At 48.4% G+C, this 22,147-nt stretch overlaps 1 protein-coding gene across 1 annotated transcript in view; it reads left to right on the forward strand.

The window, feature by feature from the left end:
• HK2 (hexokinase 2) overlaps positions 1–22,147 on the forward strand; it is a 52,340-nt gene that overhangs the window by 5,347 nt on the left and 24,846 nt on the right. Inside the window, exon 2 of the mRNA XM_084765373.1 lies at positions 11,274–11,436. Coding sequence (XP_084621499.1) covers positions 11,274–11,436 — 163 coding nt within the window. The remainder of the gene's footprint in view (positions 1–11,273; positions 11,437–22,147) is intronic.

A 22,147-nucleotide genomic window follows, 5' to 3' on the forward strand; every position in this document is an offset into this window, starting at 1 on the left:
GCTCTCATTCTTTCGGTTCATTAGATGGGGTCTCCTGGAGCTATATACAGCAGGGCATTCAGACCCTGGGCTGTTGAATGTTTTTCTTTTTACTGGCCCTGGGAGCTCCAAGTTCTTTACAATGTAGTAGTTAGTCTCTGTAGGGACTGGGGGTGGGGGGATATAACATCAGGGTCTCATACTGTAGTCCAGGCTGGGCTGGAACTCACTATATAGCCTAGGTTAGTCCTGAACTCATGACACGCCACCACAGCCTACCTTGCTGATTTGGAATAGGTTTTGTCTTCTTCAGTTAGGAGTCAGGAGAAGTCTTGGCCTGAGCAGCAGAGAATCCCATCCTATGGTGGCCATAAGTGCCTAGTGCTTCTGTCTGTAGAACTCTGGATATTCCTTTGTGAAGCCTTATCTCAGAGGCTGTCCCCAAGTCCTCCGAGTAAGGGGACCAATCCACTCACCCATCTTCCTTCATAGTCCCGGCCTGAGTGCTTCAGGTATCCCTCGAGATATGGGGTCAGTCCATATTGTTAAAAGCCCTTGTGCCTAACTTTTCATTTTTGAGACAGGGTTTGGCTGTGTAGCCCTGGCTGTCCTGGACTTGCTTTGTACACCCAGCTGGCCTTGAACTCACAGTGATCTGTCTGTGCCACCACGCACGGCTCCTGACTTTTCTTTTTAGCATCTTTTGCTTGATAAAGGGAGAGACAAACCACCTGGCCACTTTAGTTGGGATTCAGTGAGGGTGTTTGAAGCTGCTTCATTTTCTTTCCTAGTTGAAGGGTTTCCTCTACTTACTCCTTGAGTTTTTCCTGTTCCAGTGCTTTCCATGCAGCCTTCGAGAGTCATCTGCTCCTTTCCCCTATAAAGGTCTGTTGCTCTTCTCAGTGTTCTAAAAGGTCTTTATTGGAGGGAGGTTGAGGCAAGATCTTGCCCTGTAGCCCAGGCTGGCTTGCTACTGTCTATGCAATTCAGGCTGGCATCAAATTTGCAGCAGTGCTTCTGCCCAAGGCTCACTCGAGAGACCTGGTATGTTATGTGTTGAGGCACCTATGCTAGCTCTCCTACAAAGAGCTTAAAGACAAACATCTTTTGTACATAGTAGGAGCTGGCATCTCAGACGTGCTGCACCAGAATCTCTCAGGCCACCCTCTAGCTGGCTTGCAGAGGAGAGAGACACTGTTACTTCATTCAGGTAAAGGCACCAGGTCAGTACTTTGCCTAAGGGCAAGACAGAATTCAAACCCAGGCAAGCAGCCTCATTTTGGAGCCCTCGCACTTAACCCCCAGCGGAGAAGCCTGGGACAAGTGGAGATGGTTGACTGTTTTATTGGGTTATGAGTCAGGTGGCAGTTGGAAAGGGACCTTGGAATGATGTCATCCAAACCCTTTTACGGGAAAGAAAGCAGCTGCGGTGTACTAGGAGACAGGTCTGAACTCTCCCAGAAGCCCTGAATCTGGAACTCAGTTTCCCGATCACTGCCCCTTTGCCTTCAATGTTATCCTTGGGTGTGGGTCCTTTTAGGACAAAGTCCTGATTTACTTTGTGGGCTGTCACTGCAGGACTCTTAACTGTGCAAACTGGTCCTACCTTTGAGAGTAAAAGCAGACACTGCGAATAGCCTTGCCATGTCCACAGCCGTCAGCCAGCCTGGTTTTGGGCATGCGGGCATGCGGGCATGCGGGCATGTCTGGGTGTCTTGCCTGTTGTTATGGGTGTGGTCTCGGGTTGGGTAGAAGTTCTAGGTTGTACTTGGAGCTGAGAGACAGACGCAGAGAAAGTTGATTCAGCAGGTGGACAGTGGCCACAGACAAGGATGAGAGAGTGGATGGATGCTCCCATGCAGATTGTAGTCCCTGGCCTGGGGCTGTCTAGAGGGGGTGAGGTGTGCCCTAGGGAACTGAGCATACAGTAGGTAGGACTGGCGGATGAACATGAAGGAAATGCTGTCAGCATCCCATAGTGAGAGTAGTGGCCTGGAGAGCAGGGTCAGGCACGAGCACGTGTCAGTCTGGAGTTGCTAGTTCTCTGTATTCCTGGTGTGGTCATGGTCCCCCAAGTTGGTACCCATAGCCAAGCCTTCTTGAATACCGATGCATCTTGAGTCCTGAGAGCTGCTGGCATCACACAGTATGCTGAAGACTCAGCCGGTGTTTGTGGTCTTCTGGGACTCCTGAGAATGAGAGGCAGATGTCTAATCAGCCTAGAACCAAGACAGCCGTACATTCATGTTTACTGTAGCCAAGATAGTGACACCCTAGATGTCCATCAGCAGATGGATGGCTAAAGAAAATGTGGTAGATAACACAGGAAATCTTCTTCTGCCACTAAGAGTAATGCAATTATGTCCTTGCAGGAAAATGGATGGAACAGGAGATTCTCATGTGACTTGAAATAAGCCAGACTCAGAAAGATAAATGTTACATTCTCTCATATGCAGAATCTAGATTTGTTAAAAAAAAAAAAAGACATGAAAGCATAAAGGGCACTGTTTATGAACAAGAAGGGACCAGCAGAAGCGGGGTGGACAAGACAGGTGACAAGAACTGAACGTGAACAAAGAGCGTGATGCTGAGGTATGGAGGTGCCTCAGTCATTTCTTTTCTCTCTCTCTCTCTTTTTCTCTTTTGTTTTGCTTTGCTTTCCACTCTAGCTCTGGCTACATACTATAGTTTTGGAACTCTGTAGGGCCAGGCTGGTCTTGGAATTCAGAGATCCACCTGCCTCTGCCTCCTGAATGCTCGGATTAAAGGTATGCTCCACTACCGTAATACAATCAAATATATATATATATATATATATATATATATATATATATATATATATATATATATATAATAAAAATATTATATCTTTTTTCCTTCTAGCCCCTTTTGTACTTCCCCTTGCTTTCTTTCTCATTCATGGATTCCCCCCCCTTGTTTACATATTTTTTTTTGCCTGTGTTTGTTTCTGCCTGTGTATATTTAGTGTGTATAAATGTGCATATGTGTGCATATAGATATATATGTCTTTTTTGTAAATATGTAAATACAGCCTCTTCAGTCTCTATAATAGTGTTACTTGTATTGGGCTGAGCACGCGGTACTGGGTGACCATTTGGTGTGCTCCTCCTGGGAAGATGCTATCTCCCACTCTTAATGTTCCTTAGCTGCTGTGACTCTTCTAGGGGCCAGACCTCTTGAACTCCCCCTCTGGCCCATCATTTCTTAAAATGATTTTAATATACGCTGATTTAAAAAAAAAAAGAAAAAGGAAAAGAAACTAAATGCGCCACTTGGAAATTCCAGCCCTTGGGTGATCAGGGCACTGGGATTGCCTTGAGGCTAGCCTGGGCTATAGTCTAAACACAAACAAGCAAACAAGCAAACAGAAAGTAAGTGGTTGTAAAGCCTGTATTTTATTACAGTAAGAAAAACTGCTGTTGTCTGTCACCTTAGGTTTGTGAGCATTTGTCATATCTGCCTCTTGCTGGCAGAGTCTGCTGTCTCCTCTACCCTGCTGTCTTCTGTGCCCAGTCCTGGCACACTCAATCTGGTGCTCAGTAACTTCATGGGCAAATGGACAAAGCCGGTGTCACACACACCCCTGAGACCTGTTATCTGTTGGACCACTGCCTCCCTCCGGGATGAAGTACCTAAACCTGGGACTGGAGGGCCCAGGCTGGGTATCCCCCAGTGCCCACCTCCTGGCCCATGGCAAGCTCTGCCTCCTCCTGGGTCGTCTCATTCCCTGTGCCGGAGAGAACTGGCCAAACAGGAAGGCCTGTGACTCACCGCAGGGCAACAGGAGCTTGGAGGAGTGGCCTGCATTCTTCCTATCCTTCCACACTTACCGCACTGCCTCGGGCTCACAAACACGCCGCGCGTGCGTCAGAGCTGGAGTCTCCCAGAGAAGAACCTCCTCTGCTCATTTGAAGACAGCACTCAGCAGATCTGTTATTTTCCACTGGGCGTAGAGAGCAGGGGACGCAGCTTACCGGCTTCTTCGCTGGCTCTTCCCTTCTGCCTTTATCAGTGACACCTGGTCTTCCCTGGATACTCTGCGCTCAAACCTTGGCTCTACTGGGAGGAGGCTGGGACATTATAATTAATGAGGGCATCGATAGCTTTTGCCAGCTTTCCTAGGGTGGACACACCTGTGCCCCAGGTTGGACCGACCACCTGATGTCATGGGCCTTGCCAGGGACTAGGCTTGTGGTCTGGGGAAGCTTCTACAAGCCTTGGCTTCCTTGTCAAAGGCTGGTGATAAAACATTGGCAAAGGAATAATGCAAAAAATATATATATATGAAATTCTTTTAATACTAGGCTGCAAGCGTGTGTCAGCACATGGTCAGCGGAAGGCTGTGTGTGTCTAGGTTTAAAGCGGGGCGTCCCCTCCTTGGCCCCTCTGATCTCTTGGGTGCTTTGACTGCTTAGGTAGGCCAGGGACATGTTCATGTTGTCTGCTTTTTGTTTCTCTTACTCTCTTATTTATACAAGGTCTTTCTTTGTAGTCCAGGCTGGCTCTGAACTTGAGCTCTTCCTGCCTAAGCTGGAATTACAGATATGTGATATATAAAATAGTATCTATATATAAAATTAATATATATGTTTGTGTGTGTGTGTGAAGCTTCTCACTGTAGGCCAGGCTTGCATAAGCAAGGATGGCTTTGAACTCTCGATTCTCCTGCCTCCACCTCTTAAGGGTCAGGATTACAGGCATGCGCCACCGACCCTGGAACTGGCATGAGCCATATCTACATAGACCTGCCTTGGGATTCATGCGAATGGCCTCCCAGTGTGGGTGCTTCTATACCACTGTGCCTGTTTCTTTCGCTGATCATCTTATGACGACACATCTGTGTTCATGTAGGTGGTGGCCAGTGGCATGGTCTCATGCAGTGTGATTGCTGTGCCATGTGCCTTGGTGGTTGATGTCAAACACGAGACCAAGTCACTTGCAGAAGGCAGGGCCCTCCCTAACTGTCCTATAGGAAGCCAGGCTGGAGCCGAGCCCATGTGCTTGCTTCTTCAGGACAAGTGTTAAGGAATCAGACAGGCCTTGAACTTGAAGGCTAATAGTAGGATTGGCCCAATGTTCCTCCAGGGCCGCTGGAGAGAAAGTTCTAAATATTAATAAGAATAGACAAAGACTGGAGGCTGGGGTTGGAGGAAGTCGAGGGGTGGGGGAGAGGCGTGGTCAGCTATATGCTTCTGGCTCCTTTCATGGCTTTGTTCTTTCTGATGTGTTAAAGTTGGTGCAGTCGCTTTCTTTTCCTGTTTGATCACCTCAAGTCACCTTCTGCCAGGAAGGTGTGTCCTGCAGAAAGGACTGGTGCACAGTTGGTTGTTGCTGTGTTATTTATGTTCTGTCTGCTTCCTGAAGGGCTTTGGTGATTTAGGTTAGCTTCCTCAGTCAAAGGATTTCTTTTCTTTTTCTCTCTCTTTTTTTTTTTTTGAGACAAAATTTCTCTGTGTAGCCTTGGCTGTTCTGTAGACCAAGCTGGCCTCCAACCCAGAAATACAACTGCCTCCACTTCCCTGAGTGCTGGGCTTAAAGGTGTGTGCCACCACTGCCCAGCTGGTCAAAAAATTCCTTGTTTATTTATTTATTTATTATTTATTATGTGCACAACATCCTGGCTGCATGTGTGTCTGCCAGAAGAGGGCGGCAGATCTCATTATAGATGGATATGAGCTACCATGTGGTTGCTGGGAATTGAACTGGCAAAAGCAGCCAGTGCTCTTAACCCTCTGAGCCATCTCTCCAGTCCTCAAAGGATTTTTTTTTCTTTATTACATATACAGTGCTCTGCCTGTGTGCACACCTGCAGGCCAGAGGAGTGCATCAGATCACATTATATCATATTATAGATGGTTGTGAGCCACCATGTGGTTGATGGGAATTGAACTCAGGACCTCTGGAAGAGTAGTCCAGTCAGTGCTCTTAACCGCTGAGCCACCTCTCCAGCCCCTCAAAGGATTTCTTGACCAAGTAGTTGAGTGAAGAGCTTTGCCCTTCTTGACAAGGCAAAAGGACGGAGCTCTTTTGGAATCAGAATTTTCACCTCACTGGCATATAGCGGAAAGTGTGGTGAATCTGGGAGCCAGATGTCCTGACGCCCAAGTCCTGCCGGAGACTGACTGGCTGAGGGAGACTCAGTCAACAACATGACTGCTTTAAAATGTTCCTGTGATCTTTGCATGCTTCTTCCTTTCCAAGATTTCTGTTTTGTTTTGATGAGACATGGTCTTGCTATGTAGCCAGGGCTGGCCTCAAACTTGTGATTCTCCTGGCTCAGCTAGCTTCCTTAGTGCTGGAATTATAGACATGAGCCGCCATGCCCGCTCCATTCTACCATAGACATGAGCCGCCATGCCCGCTCCATCCTACCTCCCTCATATGTGCAGGTCTGGAGGAACATGGTAGTTACTTAAAGGGTGGATGACACCGCCTTCCGTTTTGGATGGGGTTTTGCTTTTCCTTAGAGCCTTGTCCTGTCTCCACCTCCAACTCTGGAGGAAGAGTCAGTGCCAGACTGGTGTCGTGGGAGAAATGAAACTGACCCAAATTGCCCAACGAGGAGGAAGTTCTAATCTCCTCAGCCTTGCTGAAAGCCTATCAGCCAGAAGTGCTATCTCTGACACGCCCTTGCCTTGGGTAACCTCGCAGCCTTCCCTTCCCTGACCCCAGCCAGTTTTGCTCAGACCCGCCGGTGACCACCCCCTCCACCCCCACCAGCAAGGAAGCCTTCTGCTTTTCACCTCCCATTCACCTATAGACCTAAAGAGAAGCACCCCACCCCCACCCCATCCCACCCAACAGCCCCCACAGCCCCACAACCACCACCACCACCACAGAAAGAGAAGAGGACAATCCGGGGAAGTGGGCCCTGCTCTGTTAAGCCTTGAGTGTGGTTAAGTGTGCTTGAGAATTGTCTTTGGCCCTCCAAAGATGCCACTTGGCTGAGAAAGTTCTAGAACAGGAAGAGGCAGAAAGAAAAGACATAGTGCGAGAGCTTTATGTGTGGCACTTCAATTCTGTTTTTACTGTGGGGGACTCTTCACCCCATTTTATAGTGAAGACGCTGACATACTTTTGCATTGTTGTGGAAGTTGTGTGTGTGCCACGTAGCTGGATTTGGCACGCATGGTTCCACTTTGCTAGTCCCAGCTCCTTAGATCTCTTCCCAGAAAGTGTCAGCTTTGTCTTTCCAAGCCCTCTAAGCCTGGATCAGTCAACACTGGGTTATTTCACCCTTGGCCTAATGTTTTCATGTCTGGCTTTTCTTGTGTGTGCATGTGGCACATTCAATACTTGCACACGCGTGTGGAAGCCATGGGGGCATTATTGAGTGTTGTTTTCGAATCATAATCCATTTTTAAAATGTTTTTCTTTGAGACAGTTGATCGTTGGTTTGGGATTTGCCAATTAGGCCAGGCTGGGTGGCCGGCGAGGCCCAGGGATTGATTCCCTTTCCTTCCGATGCTGGGATTCCAAGTGTTATGCCATCACGCCTGGCTTTCTTTTTCTTTTCTTTTTATGTGTATGGGTGTTTCAACTCTGAATGTCTGCATCATGTGTGTGCCTCGTGCACAGGAGCCCAGAAGAGGGTGTTGGATAGATGTTCGGGGGCTGGAATTACAGACGGTTCTGAACTACCATGAGGTTGCTGGGAATTGAACCCTGATCTTCTGGAAGAGCAAGCAGTGCTCCTAACCACTGAGCCATCTCTAGCCCCCTGGCTGTTTAAAATATGGATTCTTGGAGTGGAATTTAGGTCCTCATGTTTGCAAGGCAAGCACTTTTTTTTTCCTGGCTGAGTTATCCCCAAACCCCACTGGCTGTTCCTCTCTTTAAAGTACTTACTCTGTAGCCCAGGCTGGCTCAGAACTTCGTAGCTGGGGCTAGCTTTCAACTTTACTGCAAGTTTCTTGTTTCGGCCTCCTGGATGCTGGGTTTACAGCTTGAGCCACTTACTTGAAAGATTTAGCAGAATAAAAGAAAATGACCTAAAGCAACACTGACTAGAAGAACCTGGTCACATTACAGACACCATGGGAACCTGCCTATGAAGGAGGTAAGGATGTTGCACCCCTCAACCCTAGAGGTGTTCATTTGGTCAGCCTGGAACGAATGTTTAGAGCCTAGGCCATCCTCAAATTTTCAATGTAGCCAAGGATGACCTTGAACTCCTGTTACTCCTGCCTTTGCCTCTCAAGTGCTGAGATCACAAGCCGGTGCCACCTGCATTTAGGGCATTATTTATTATTATTATTATTATTATTATTATTATTATTATTATGATGCTTATTATTATGCTTATTATTATGCTTACTATTTCATATAATATATTTTGATGATGTCTTTTCCCCTTCATCAACTCCCAGATCCTACCTGCCTCCCTACCCACCCAATTTGCTTTCTCTCCAAAACAAAATAAAAATTAAAAAATTAGCAAAACCAATAAGACAGAAAACTAAAATGAAATGACAAAATGAAGTTAACCCACACACCCACACACCCAGACTCAAACAAAAGGCTTCCGAAAGCTTCTCCTGTGATTCTGCATTGCAGCTAAGATTGGGAACTCTTATCACAAGTAGCAGGACAGTGACCAAGCAGAAGTTATCAGAGACTGATTTGGGTGTGATTGAAAACGGGGTTCTAAACTGAGGGTGGAGCTGAAGGAGGTAGCCCGAGGTCAGGAGGGGCACAGTCAAACTTAGGCTTTTGTGCTAGTCAGTCTAGGGCTCCCCTTCCTAGGAGTGGATGTGTTTTGGGGGGCAAACGGAAGGGTTTGCTTCTGGAGGCTGCACCTCATTTCCCACTTCCATTTCCCGTGGCTGCCATTCATCCAGTGCAGGGCACCCACCAAGGAAGGAATTGGGCACTGGTGGCATGCTTAGGACGGGGGTAGGACGCAGAGGCCTGGAAGACAGGGCTGTCTACCCAAGACAATGGTGATCAAGTCAGGTGGGGCCTTGCGGTTAGTAAGCAACGCTGGCTGGCGGTGTTTGCCCACTGTCAATGGCCACGTTGCTATTGTCGTTTATTTTCTCTGCTACTGAAAGGTGATTATGATCTTCTGATCAAAGGGTAACAGGCCTCGAGGAAAGGGCAGCCTTTTAACTTCATTCTTGGAGTTAAGGATGAGAACAATTAACACCCCAAACATGGGCTGGGGACAGCTCAGTTGGTAAAGCACTTTCAAGTAGAATGATTGGGGGGGGGCGGTGAGGGGGAGGGGCGGAGTTTTGCTTTTTTGTACACATAACTTAGATAGTGGCAGCAGGACTCAGCACTGGGCAGTGCAGGCTCTGGGATCTTCTACCTCCTTGGCAAACGGTGAGGAGGGGGCAGATTCCGGGTCTCTCCTCTCCCTGGAAATAGTAAAGTACCGCCTCTAATTGTGCCGTGTTTCACATTTGTGACAATATCCAGAAAAGGACCAACTGTCCCCTTGACCTGCCAGGCCGGCTGTCTTTGCGTCTGTGTCCGGAGGCTTCCTGGGCTATTTGAATACTCTGGTATTGGCTCCCTTCTAAGCCAGCTCCTCCTAGGCAGCCCCTCCTCACAAGAGCAGATGATGCTCTGGTGTTCAGTAAGTTAGGGGTAAATGCCTGTTGGGTGGGTTTTATCGGGGGTGTGGCTAAACAGGAAAGCCAATAGCATTATTTCCAAACTGTGGATTAGGTACGAGGCAAGAAAAAGCTGAGTCCTTGGGAGAGCTGGGAGGTCTGACTGTTGCCTTCAGGAGGGAGGTCTTCAGGGCTGGCAGGATGGGATGACCCCCCCAGGGTCCTCGACGCAGGGGAGGACAGCTTGGACTTAGACCACAGAATGTCACACAGAGCAGAGACGTGCCCTGTGGTTAGGAGGTGGGCTAGCTTATGTGGGGCTTAGGGTGTTTAATGGTGTCTTAGTCACTGCGCTGTTGCTGTGAAGAGACCATGACCAAGGCAACTCTTATAAAAAAAAAAGAAAGCCTTTAATTGGGGGGCTTGCCTACAGTTTCAGAGGTTCAGTCTACTATCATTGTGGTGGTAATTAGACAGGCTCTGGGCTGGAGCAGTAGAGGGGTGGGGGTGGGGTGGGTGGGACTCCTACAAGACCTCACCCACTCCCAACAAGCCTAATCTGCCACGCCCTGGGGACTAAGCATTCCAATGTATGACCCTATGGGGGCCACTCTTATTCAAACCTTCACAGCAGGAAATGTGTAAGAGATTTGAAAAAGGAGGAACTGTAGAGTCTAGGGGGGTGGGGGGTGGGGCCTGGGTTGGAAAGAAGAGGGAAAGAGTTAAAAAGTAAAACTGAAGATTGTGTAAAAACCAGGAAGAAGGAAATGGCTGCTGGCCCTGGGGTGAGAGGTGATTGGATAGACAGGGCTGGCTTGTGTGAAAATAGGGAGGCCTGGAGAGCCTCTGCTACAGGATGCTTGCTGTTGAGTGTCTTAACTTTATTGCAAATTTTCTCCCCCTTTCCCCAACTTTTCCTCTCTCCCTCCCTCTCTTTCTCTCTATTATTTTATTCATTCATTCATTTATTCATTCATTTTGGTTTTTCAAGACAGGGTTTCTCTGTGTAGCCCTGGCTGTCCTGGACTCACTTGGTAGACCAGGCTGGCCTCGAACTCACAGAACTCCCGAGTGCTGGGATTAAAGGTGTGTGCCGCCAACCCCGGCTTCTCGACTTTCCAGTAATGAATTTAAGTTTGGTTTTTGTTTGGTCGGTCTCGTGTGGCCTAAGTCGGCCTTATGTATCAGGAGGATGGCTTTGAACTGCTGCTGCTGCTGCTGCTGCTGCCGCCTCCAAAGAGTGTTTAGGAATGCACCGGGCCTGGCAGGTTTTTGTGGGTTGCCCTGCACAGCTGCCGTTCAATCCATCCTAGGGGAGTTCAACTGCCACCTCAGGAGAACACAAAAGGAGACTGGTTTTCACTGTTGCTCAGGAGACCCTGAAGCTTGCAATCCTCCTGCCTCAACCTCAGCCCCCTGAATGCTTGGGTTACAAGCCTGACTAGTGGGCTGGAGAGATGGCTCAATGGTTAAGAGCACCGGCTGCTCTTCCAGAGATCCTGAGTTCAAGCCCCAGCAACCACATGGTGGCTCCCAACCATCTATAATGTGATCTGATGCCTTCTTTGGCAGATAAAGCACTGATATACAATAAATAAAATAAATCTTAAAAACAACAAGCCTGACTAGAGGTGCTTGACAGGCTGAGTGATATTTGAAGAAGGCATGCATGGATACTATAATTCACTTAACCTATTTTCTTCCCCCTTTCAGGTTGACCAATATCTCTACCACATGCGTCTCTCAGATGAGACCCTTCTGGAGATTTCTAGGCGCTTCCGCAAGGAGATGGAGAAAGGGCTAGGAGCTACCACACACCCTACTGCAGCTGTGAAAATGCTGCCCACCTTCGTGAGGTCGACTCCGGATGGGACAGGTACTGTTGGGGCGGGGGGGGGGGGGGGGGGGACTGCTCCAAGGAGCGCTGGACCGGGAGTCCACTTGGTTGGTTTTGTTCAGAGATACAGAGGACTAGTCTTGTGTGTGTGTGTGTGTGTGTGTGTGTGTGTAGCTCTAGCTGTCCTGGAATCTGCTCTATAGACCGGGCTAGCCTGAAACTCACAGAGAGATCCTCTGGAGATCCTGGGGGTAAAGGCACATGCCATCACCGCCAGGGATGGACCTCTGACAGCTTGGCCTGCTAGAGTCAAAACTCTTCTGTGTCAGCCAGCCCTCCCTGGGTACTCCTCACAGCCGTTGGTTTTCTACTCCTGTGCTGAGAGCAAGGCTTGATTCAGTTTGGGTTTTCCAGTACCACATAGATAGCACGCGGTGGTGGTTAACCACGACAGCCATGGTTGACGGGCACATTCATTGTAGGCGAACTGGTCAGAGCCATTTGCAGTGTTCGGATCATTCCGTGAGCTCCATGGGGAAGTCCTATAAGTTAAAGTAAACTGCAAGAATTGTGAAGAACCACTGTATATATTCCAGTAATACTTCCTTAAAGTATTTGTTTTGTTTTCATGTGTATGGATGTTTCACATGCATGTATATCTGTATACCACATATGTGTCTGCTTGCAGAGGCCAAAAGAGAGCATCAGTTGGTGGTGAGTTGCCATGTGGGTGCTGGGAATCGAATCCAGGTCCTCTGCAAGAGCAGCCATTGCTCTTAACTGCTAAGCCAGCCATCTCTTCAGTCCCTAAGACTTAAGACTGAATGAAATAAGAAGCTGGTGGTTGAGCTCTATTTAATCTATTTAGATAACCTTTCTTTTTAAAATTTGTTCTCTCTCTCTCTCTCTCTCTCTCTCTCTCTCTCTCTCCTTTTTTTAAGACAAGGTTTCTCTGTGTAGCCTTGGCTGTCCTAGACTCGCTTTGTAGACCAGGCTGACCTCGAACTCACAGAGATCCGCCTGCCTCTGCCTCCCGAGTGCCAGGATTAAAGGCGTGCGCCACCACCACCCGGCTAGATCATCTTTTTTATGATTCCACCCAGCAAGAGACTGACATTGGAAAGACAATATTATTTGACTTTCTTGGGGAAGCAGACGCCCATCCAGCCTTGTGAGCCCATGGGTTTATTGGGGCCACTGACAGAAGCATGGATGACTAGGACAGCTGCGTGTCTGAAAAGCTCACTCCAGCACTAGTGACCCCCGAAAGCCGCAAGCCACGGTTCCTTGCAACTTGCAGGCATCCCGAGTCTCCTTCCTCATAGCATCTGCCCCTGTTTGTATAGCCTTGGGGGAGGGGCCTTTTGAATTCGTGGCTTCCTGGTTTTCCTAGTTACCTTCCTCTATATCCACCAACCTCCCTCCAGGAAGGACCCTTCTAATCTAAAGGAAATAGCCACACAACAGATGGAGGGGAGGACTAGATCCCAGAAGGCCTTGCGTGTGGTCTTGAAATGCAGGCCCTTCCTTCTGTTGCTATGGTGGAGAGGATGGATGCTTCTGACGGGTGTGAACAGAATCTTCAGGGCCATGGTAGTTTTCATCAGCACAGGCTGGGTGTCTGGGAGACATAGCCATGGCCCTGGGGGTGGGGTGGGATGGGGCGGGGTTTGTGATGGACAGTGGGAGAGAAGATCATTACCAGGAGGTTGAACCTGCACAGTGTGGCTTTGGTGGTGGCATCCCTGAGGTAGCGGTGGAACCTGGCATGGGCAGAGCTTGTTCGTTTACTGTCACGGCAACCATGTTGTAGACCAGCACTCATGAGGTGCCTAAGAGGTGGGGGTACTAGCATGAGCTCTTTATTTGGGGAGCCAGGGAGAGAGCCCGCGCCAGTGGAAGAGTCAAGGGGCAGTCTTTGAGAACCTGAGGGAGGGGCTGAGCAGTCGGCTGGGGGCCAGCGCATTTGAGTCCCATAGAGGCCATGCAGGGGTCAGGCTGTGGAAGGCCAGCCTGTGTTGTTACCTGACCTTGGATGGCTGTGTGTCCTTGAGGGACACCTTTAGAGAGTCTCCTTGAGACCTGGCTTAACAAGACTCTGCACAATTCCAAAAGAAGTATATTTGCTGAAGCCTTGTGACCTGCCTGGCCCCAGCGCTGAGCGTGTGTCCTTGTTCAGGGTTACTGAACGTGTGTGTTCCCAGATCTTCAAAGGGCCCCTTGAAGTGTGGAGAGAGGCCCTTGGGAATTCTTCTGCTGTGATCTCTCCATTAGTACTTAGCGTTCCCCTGTCTCATTTGGACTGGAAACATGTCTATATTTCGCTTTGGCATTCTGATAAAAGCATTGACTTCTGGAGGACAGCCTATATGTCCCTACGACAGCCCCTCCCTGTGTTTATTTTTTGCATAGCTGAGTGTTTTGCTTGCATGCCTCTATGTCATGTGCATGCTGGGAGCCTTGGGAAGTCAGAAGAGGGCATTGGGTCCACTGAACTGGAGTTATAGATGGGCACTGGGATTCGAACCTCTTAAGAGCAGTAAGTGCTTGTAATTGCTGAGGCACTTCTCAGGCCCTGATGCACATACATAAACTAACAATTCCATGAGGTATACATGTTTGTGTTTAGTTGGTGTGTGTGTGTGTGTGTGTGTGTGTGTGTGTGTGTGTGTGTGTGTGTGTGTTTGTGCGCGCGCTCTTGAGTGAGTATGGAGGTCAGCTTTTTGTAGTTCTGGAGTTCTTCTCTCTCTTTCTACCATGTGGGTCCTAGGGATGGAACTTGATTTGTCACGCTTTGCAGCAAATCCTTTCCCATTTGAAGCCCTCTTGTCAGCCCCTGAGAAAGATATTTTATCCTCCCTTTTAGAATATGCAGCTTGGATGGTTAAATAATTCGCCCAAGTTCACACAACTAACGACAGGCTGAGCCAGGAGTCAGGCCAAACCTGAATAAGCCAAGGCTACCAGGTGTGAGTGTGAGCATGTGTGAGCATGTGGTGTGTGAGCATGTGTGAGCATGTGGTGCCTGGGCCTGTGTGTAGCTCTGGGGCCCTTAGCAAGTGCTTGACTAAAAACACTTTTAAAACAAGGTCAGGCCGGGTGGTATGGGGTGTATGACAGACAGGTGACAAGTGTTGTATATGACAGTTCAACTCTATACCTGGAATAAGTTCCTGTGTTCCTAGCGGTGCTTATAACGTCGCCATATTGGAAGTGTATCTTTGTCTGAAGGAACACTGCATAGCACCTTACATAAAAGGTTATCCTTAAGTACAGAGCACACACCATAATGAATTGTGAGAAGATGCATAGTCCCCTAGTCATTGGCTATAAGTGAAACTCAAATCCATGGACGCATCCTCGCACTAGGTACGGTCACTGAGACAGAAGCTAAACTGTCAAAGACCAAATAACAGATAGTCTTGCGCTAGCGCACTCTCAGCATCTCAATGGCAGGTACTCTACAGAGAAGGAAAGTCACTCACGGAGAATAGTCCCATAGCAAGCAGGTGTGGTGGCGTTGAGATTTCAGTCAGCTCTGGGCCAATCCCCAGCCCTGAAGCACACCACCAACGGCATGTTTAATTTTCCGTGTGCCTCCCACATATTTAGCACAATGCCCTCATTCTTCTTTGGGGGGAACTCTGGCTCAGTTTGGTCCACAAAGTCCTCTCCAGGGTTCAGTGATCTGCGAGGCAGCGCTGTGCCAAGCTCCCGTGTCCTGCCTTTGAAGATCGAGAATTGTCCTCGGGGAGATAAAGCTTACGCAGGCGAGACAATTAGAGAGCGATACAGGGCCATATAACGCAAGCATGAGGCACGGTAAAGGGAGACCGGCTTAGTGACGTGTTGTGTGCCAGCTGCTTATCTTGGTTGCTCTGTATTATGGCAATATCCATGCAGTGGAGGCCCGAGTCATCCGCTTGCACACAAGCAAGTTAATGAGTGGGTTTATGAGGTGCTGGCAATCTAAGCAAAGATTGGACTGATAGCCTCTGCGTAGTGGGTGGCGAACGCCTGATCGTTGTTGCATCAATTTGTTTTAAAAGATAGGGTCTTATATAGCCCATGCTGTCCCCAGAGGCCACTGGCTAGCTACTGTTGGACAGGTATGGGTGGGTTCCTTTTTGGGGGCATATAATTGCCATAGGGTCAGCTTAGGAACTGAGTGTCTAGCAGTCTATTTGTGTATTAGTGAGTGAGCTGGCCATTTGCTGCTACTGGCGTTGGGCCGCCAGCAAGGGCTGGGAGTCCTGTGTGTAAACCCAATGCAACCTGGTTGTCTAGGTTTGCTTAAGATGCTCCCAGGTTCACCACTGAAAGTCCCATCAGCCCTCTTACACTGGGAAATCCAATACAGTAGGATGGCCCCGTATCTGGCCCTCACTGCCACTTGGCTGGGCTGCCATGCAGTATTCTAGTCATTTTGACTCTAGATCCATCCATCCCTCAGTGATAGTCACACTCAAGCCTTTAAAAAAAAGTATTATTATTAATTTATTTTTTAAAAAATATTTTATTTATTTTAATTTATGTGCCTGTGCTAGTGTAGGAGTTTCAGGTCTTGGAGTTACAGACAATTGTGAGCTGCCATGTGGGTACTGGGAATTGAACCAGGGTCCTTTGGAAGAGCAGGCAATGCTCTTAACCACTGAGCCATCTCTCCAGCCCTAATTTTTAAATTTTTTTAAAATTTTTTTATTCCAGCCTTTTTTGAAGACATTTTCCAACCTTCTTGAGAACAAGAGTCTTTGACAAGGACACTTGCTAGGTGCTTGTAGCCTGGTTTCATCAGCTCTATGCTGTAGCTGCTTTTTTGTTTGTTTGTTTGGGTGTTTGTTTGTTTGTTTGCTTGGGTTTGGTTTTGGTTTTTTGAGACAGGGTTTCTCTGTGTGGTCTTGGCTGTCCTGGACTCACTTTGTAGACCAGGCTGGCTTCGAACTCTGCCTCCTGAGTGCTGGGATTAAAGGCGTGCGCCACCATGCCCGGCTGTAGCTGCTTTTGACATGACATATTCTGGCAGCTATTTACCCAGACCATATTATATAGTTATGTCGGACTGGTGTCCTGACATGCTGACACTTAAGAACCCCATGAACTTCCATGTATGCTGTGACCCTTTTTCTCCATCTGGCAGATTCACACTGAGTCCTGTGGCCTGTGCCTTAAAGGTATTATGTATGAGCAGAAATGATCTGTTTAAATACCATTCCCCTTCCTCCAGCTCGAGTCAGCACCTAGGCTGCAACCAGCCACTGTGGGGATCTTAGGAGCTGTCGTCCATGCAACTAATGGCAGAGAGATATTTGACCCACAGACTTATGATGATGGATTTAGTTTTCGACTCATTTTAATTTCATTTCTGTGTTTATTTTTTAAGACGGAGTAGCCCTGGCTGGCCTGGAATGTGCTATGTAGGTAGATCAGGCTGGTGTTGAACTCACAGAGATCTGCCTCTGCATAGACTCAAGTCCCTTTTTTTTTTTTTTTTTTTTTGAGACAGGGGTTCTCTGTGTAGCCCTGACTGTCTTGGACTCCTTTGTAGACCAGGCTGGCCTCGAACTCACAGATCTCCTACCTCTGCCTCCTGAGTGCTGGGATTAAAAGACGTGCGCCACCACTGCCCAGCTGTCCCTTCTATTTTTTATTTATGTTTCTGGGTAGAGTGTGAGTTGGAGCACATGGGTGCAGTACTCGGGGAGGCCACAAGAGGGTGTCCAGTTCCTGGAGCTGACGTTAGAGGCAGTTGTGAGCTGCACAGTGGCTGCTGGGAACCAAACTCTCCTCCAGGTCCCTTGGAAGAGAGGAGTACATGCCTCTCACCACTGAGCCATCTCTCTAGCATCCTGGCCTTTGTTTTTAACTTTCAGGATAAGCTTTAATCATACTCTTAATATAGAAATTACCGATAGTCTTTTAATAAATCAGTGGAAAGTAGAAAACACAAAGGTGATGGCTTGTTCGTTGCCCCAGGTCGGTGACAAAGTGAATGGAGAGGCTAGGAGTAAACGGCTGCTGGGGATGTGCAGGGCTCAGCGCTAACCCAGGGGCCGGAGTGAGCACCACCTTTTTTGAGTTTCAGCTGAGTTGGTGACTCACACCTGTAATCCCGGCACTCAGGGGCTTGTGGGGAAGTGCTGAAGCAGAAGGATTGCCGTGACTTTGAGGTCAGCCTGGCCTACAGAGTAAGGCCTCATCTCAAAACTCCAAACCCAAGGCTAATGAGTAGCCTGAGCCATGCTCCAGCCCCAACCCTGCCCCAGGACACTGCCGTTTCTCAGTATACTTGCCATTGGAGGAATGGGCAAGGTAGCTTCAAAATAGCAGGCCAATCACCTTTTGGCTGGCTGGTCTACTGAGCTGGGCTTATGGGAAGAGCAGATGCGATCTATTTTAATTAGTGGCAAGTACCTAATGGTTGAAAATAGACCCTACTGGGACATTCAACTGGCCCCTGTCCCTTACTTAACCTTAAAAACAAAACAAAGTGTACACATACACACACACACACACACACCAAACAAACATGTGCTCAGGTACCAGATCACCCTGTAAAAGCTTTTAGACAACCCTGGAGTGATGAATTGCTCAAATCAATTACTGATGTCATGTGACCCCAGGTGACATTGAATGTCATGTTCAGGTGGCTAGCCAACTGCCACTTCAGTGCCCAGTCTTTCCTGTGACAGGCGAGTTCCCTGGAAGAGTTGGAAGCCTTTATCTCCCTGACCTTACATATCTGATAAGAGTCCGGCAGAAAGTGGGCTTCCGGTTGGGTGGCTTTTACACACTGTTGGCATTGTAGGTGAAGAATTCCCTACTGGAGGCTTACAGCTTTCCAGTGCTCACCCGACCCGTTGCTCACCAGACAAACCCTTTGGCTACCCAGCCCTAGATCTGAATCTCTGCTGTGATCAAAGGCATGTGCCACGACTTCCATCATATTTTAAATTTTTAAAATTACATTGTGTGTGTGTTGGGAAATGAGTCACCAAATTAGGTGGCTGGAGGGAGCAGCTTTACCCTCCCCTATTGGGTGATTTGAGGAAGGGAAGGGTGCCACTACCCTGTCCCTTTGTCACCAGTATTTGAGTTATGGACAGCAATGTTTTCTGAAGTGTTTGTTTTCATTATTTTATGTGTTTGGGTGTTTTTAAATGAGGAGCATCTTCCTTAGAGAGGCCTGAAGTGTCCTGTGAGGCAGCAGTAGGTCCAGAGGTTTGGTATAAGTTCCCCGTGCCTTTGCTGTTTTTGCTCACTGCTCTATGGTTTCCAAGAATGAGAGTCACAAAAGAGGAATATGCGGTCCTGAAGGGCGGGGCGCAGGCTTTAGAGTCAGAGACTTTGGTGTCAACCCCCAGCTCTTTCACACCTTTGTGACCTTAACCAAAGGATTCCACTTTAGGGGCATCACTTCCTGACACCCCGCCCAGCTCAGGGTGCTGCAGCCTCTGGGCTTTACACTCTTGGCATTGCGAGTGTTGCTCACCACAGACAAACCCTCTGGCTAGCCAGGTGTGTGTGTGTGTGTGTGTGTGTGTGTGTGTGTGTGTGTGTGTGTGTGTGTGACAGCAGATAGGGTGGTCAGAGGCAAACTTTACAGGGAGTGTCTTCTCTTCTTCCATCCTGTGGGTTCCAGGAATGCAACTCATCAGCTCTCATATTTTAAACTTTTTTAAAAGTGAAAGTTATGGTCCGGTGACAATGGCGTGCTTAACAATATGAAAAGTCACCAGGCATGATCTTCTCATAAAACCCGTACAGTTGCCGGTCAGACATCTTATTTAATGAGTGACCCATTAGTGAACAGATTCAATATGATGTAGTGGAGTACCTCAAACACACCTGTAGCTACCTATGGGTGTATTCTCTGTAGAGCGTGCTGTTTTGTTGTTGTTCGTTGTTTGGTTTTTGTTTTCAGGGACAGGGTTTCTCTGGGTAGCTTTTTCTGTCCTGGGCTCTTTCTTGCTGGGTTCTTCCTGTAGGTTTTGTATTATGGTGCCAGGTGTAGTGGCGTACGCCTTTAATCCTAGCACTCAGGAGGCAGAGGCAGACAATCTCTGAATTTGAGGCCAGCCTTTTCTACAAAGAGAGTCCAGGACAGCCAGAGCTTTACACAGAGAAAACTTGTCTCAAAAAAAAAAAAAAACAAATAAAAAGAATGTATTATGTGTTACTTTACCTTTTATTTTATTTATTTTGAGGTAGAGTCTCTGACTCCTGACTGTCCCAGAGCTCAGTATTTAAACCAGGCCATCCTCAACTCAGAGATCTGCCTGTCTCTGCCTCCCAATTAAAAGCATGTGCCACTAAGCCCAACTTAAACTTTATTTTCAGTCATTTGTATGTGTGCCTTCTTGTACACATGTGCACCATGTAAATGCAGTGCCCGTGGTTACTAGAAGGGGCCTGATCCCTTAGAGCTGGAGTTGGTGGTGGTTGGTGGGGCAACCTCAGGTTTTCTGCAAGAGCGGTGCTCTGTCTTAACCACCGAGCGGTTTCTTCAACCCTGGTTATGTGGTTTCTTTTTGTTTGTTTGTTTTTGTCTTTCAAGACAGGGTTTCTCTGTATAACAGCTCTGGCTGGCCTGGAACTCACTCTGTAGTCCAGGCTGGCCTCGAATTCATGGAGATCCACCTGCTTCTGCCTCCCGAGTGCTGGGATTAAAGGCGTGTGCCACTACCATCCGGCCGGTTGTGTGGTTTCTTTTTTTCTTTCTTTCTTTTCTTTTCTTTTCTTTTTTTTTTTTTTTTAAGATTTATTTATTATGTATATAGCATTCTGCCTGCACACCAGAAGAGGGCACCAGATCTCGTTATAGATGGTTGTGAGCCACCATGTGGTTGCTGGGAATTGAACTCATGACGTTTGGGAGAGCAGTCAGTGCTCTTAACCTCTGAGCCATCTCTGCGGCCCGGTTGTGTGGTTTCTTAAGAAACCCCTTCTCCCCCATTGCACTGAAACTCACTATGTAGCTGAGACTAACTCCTGTCTCAGCCTCCTAAGTATTGGGATTACAGGAGTATATCTCCTTGCTGGGCTAGGGAGCCTTGCTCTTGGCACGTTTTCTTGTGTCAGTAGCCTTCTCTTGCACACGATACTTTTGCCCTTCACGCTTACAACCCATTCCATGCTCCCATGAGTGCTATTCTGGGATCTGGAAGGTCTTGGAAGGATCCCAGTGGAGGGAGGGCTTGAGCCATAACTAGTAGTGTGTTGATGGTTCGGAGTGGCCAAGAAGAGCTGGGGGGGGGGGAGACCTTTCAGAGCAAAGAACGATGACAGCAAAGGATGACAAAGACGGTGACAGTTAGCTGATCTGTGTGTTCATACATTAATATGTAGCCTAGTCTGTATTTCATCAAAACCTCACAAGTGCTGTGGCAAGTCAGCACTATAAGCAGTGCTATATGCCCAGAGAGCCTCTTGAGGTGCTTAGGCCACAGCTGAGCCAGTACTCATGAGTCCTGGCCACCCCATATGTAACGTCTGTCACTTCTGATCTGTAGGGAACTGCCAACATTGAGTCTAGAAGTGTTCCTTCATTGTCCTGTGGGGTCATCATAGGATTTCTGGAGTCACTGCCTCATGTTGTGAACTCAGAGAGAGCGCCCAGTCCCTGGGGTCATGAGCAGGTTATGGAGGATGTGCTGAGGAGGGAGGTGTATTCTGAAAGAACCGGTGAGCGGCCTTCAGCGCCTACCAGCACTCCATTATTTATAGTCCTCTTTAGTCCGCCAGAAAACACAGCGGAATCACATTCCTGATGGAGCCATGCTGGGCTGAGTCCAGCTGGGCTGGTCTTGGATGATAACCAACCAGCGGCAGCGCCCGCCACCTCCGTCCCCCACGGTCACTGATTCAGCGGATCGTGTGTGTGTGTGTGTGTGTGTGTGTGTGTGTGTGTGTGTGTGTGTGTGTGTGTGTCCCTGGCCTCAAAGTGCTGATGAGGCAGCTCACCCTTGATTTTTCTCTTTCATCCCCCCTGACAACCACCACATAGCATTTCCTAGAATCTGGCTGAGGCCCCACGGCCAGTGGAGGCTGTGTTACCCCGGTGTCTAGAAAAAGTCATCTGAGGCCACAAGAAGGGGATAGACAGTCTCCCACTGTCCCCTCCCCTGTCAAGGCTTTGGTAAGCCTTTAGAGAACTGGCGTCTATCTAGAGTGGCTGTGATGCCTTCAGACACCCAGGAGGGAATGGAAAATCTGCATCTGCAAGAGGAAAGCTGAAGCCACTAGGGGTGATTTTAGTGGCCTTTCCTGGAGAAGTGTCACTGTCCCCCTTGCCATCTGGGGGACTTGTCTGAATAGGCGTGAGACCGTCTTTGCCACGAGCCTGGTGTTTACTGTGCCTTTTACGTTCTTGCTGTAACTCTGGGTGATTCAAGAATGTTACTCAACTCTCTCATGAGAGTCCTGGAAATGTGACGCTCCTGTTTAAGAGAACAGAGGTCAAACCAAATTCCACGTGGCTGGGGGTAAAAGAGGCTGTAGGCTGAAAGGTAGTAGTAGCTGCCAGGCAAGGATTCTCACATACATTTCAGGTGAACGTTAGACCAGCGCTGCACCTGACCAAGCGTGTGTGGGTGAGTCCTGAGGTACCTCACGGGTGGCTGATGCCTACCCAATGCGTCTGGTTTGTGTTTTAGAGATTGTGGACACCGCATTCTGGGAGCTTATAAGAGGTGGCCATTGCGGGTGGGGAGGCGGGGCAAGATGCTAAGGGAGTCCAGAAGACCGAGGGCAC

This window comes from Acomys minous (genome assembly GCF_964271855.1).
Source record: "Acomys minous genome assembly, chromosome: 17".
In the NCBI taxonomy this organism is placed as follows: domain Eukaryota; kingdom Metazoa; phylum Chordata; class Mammalia; order Rodentia; family Muridae; genus Acomys; species Acomys minous.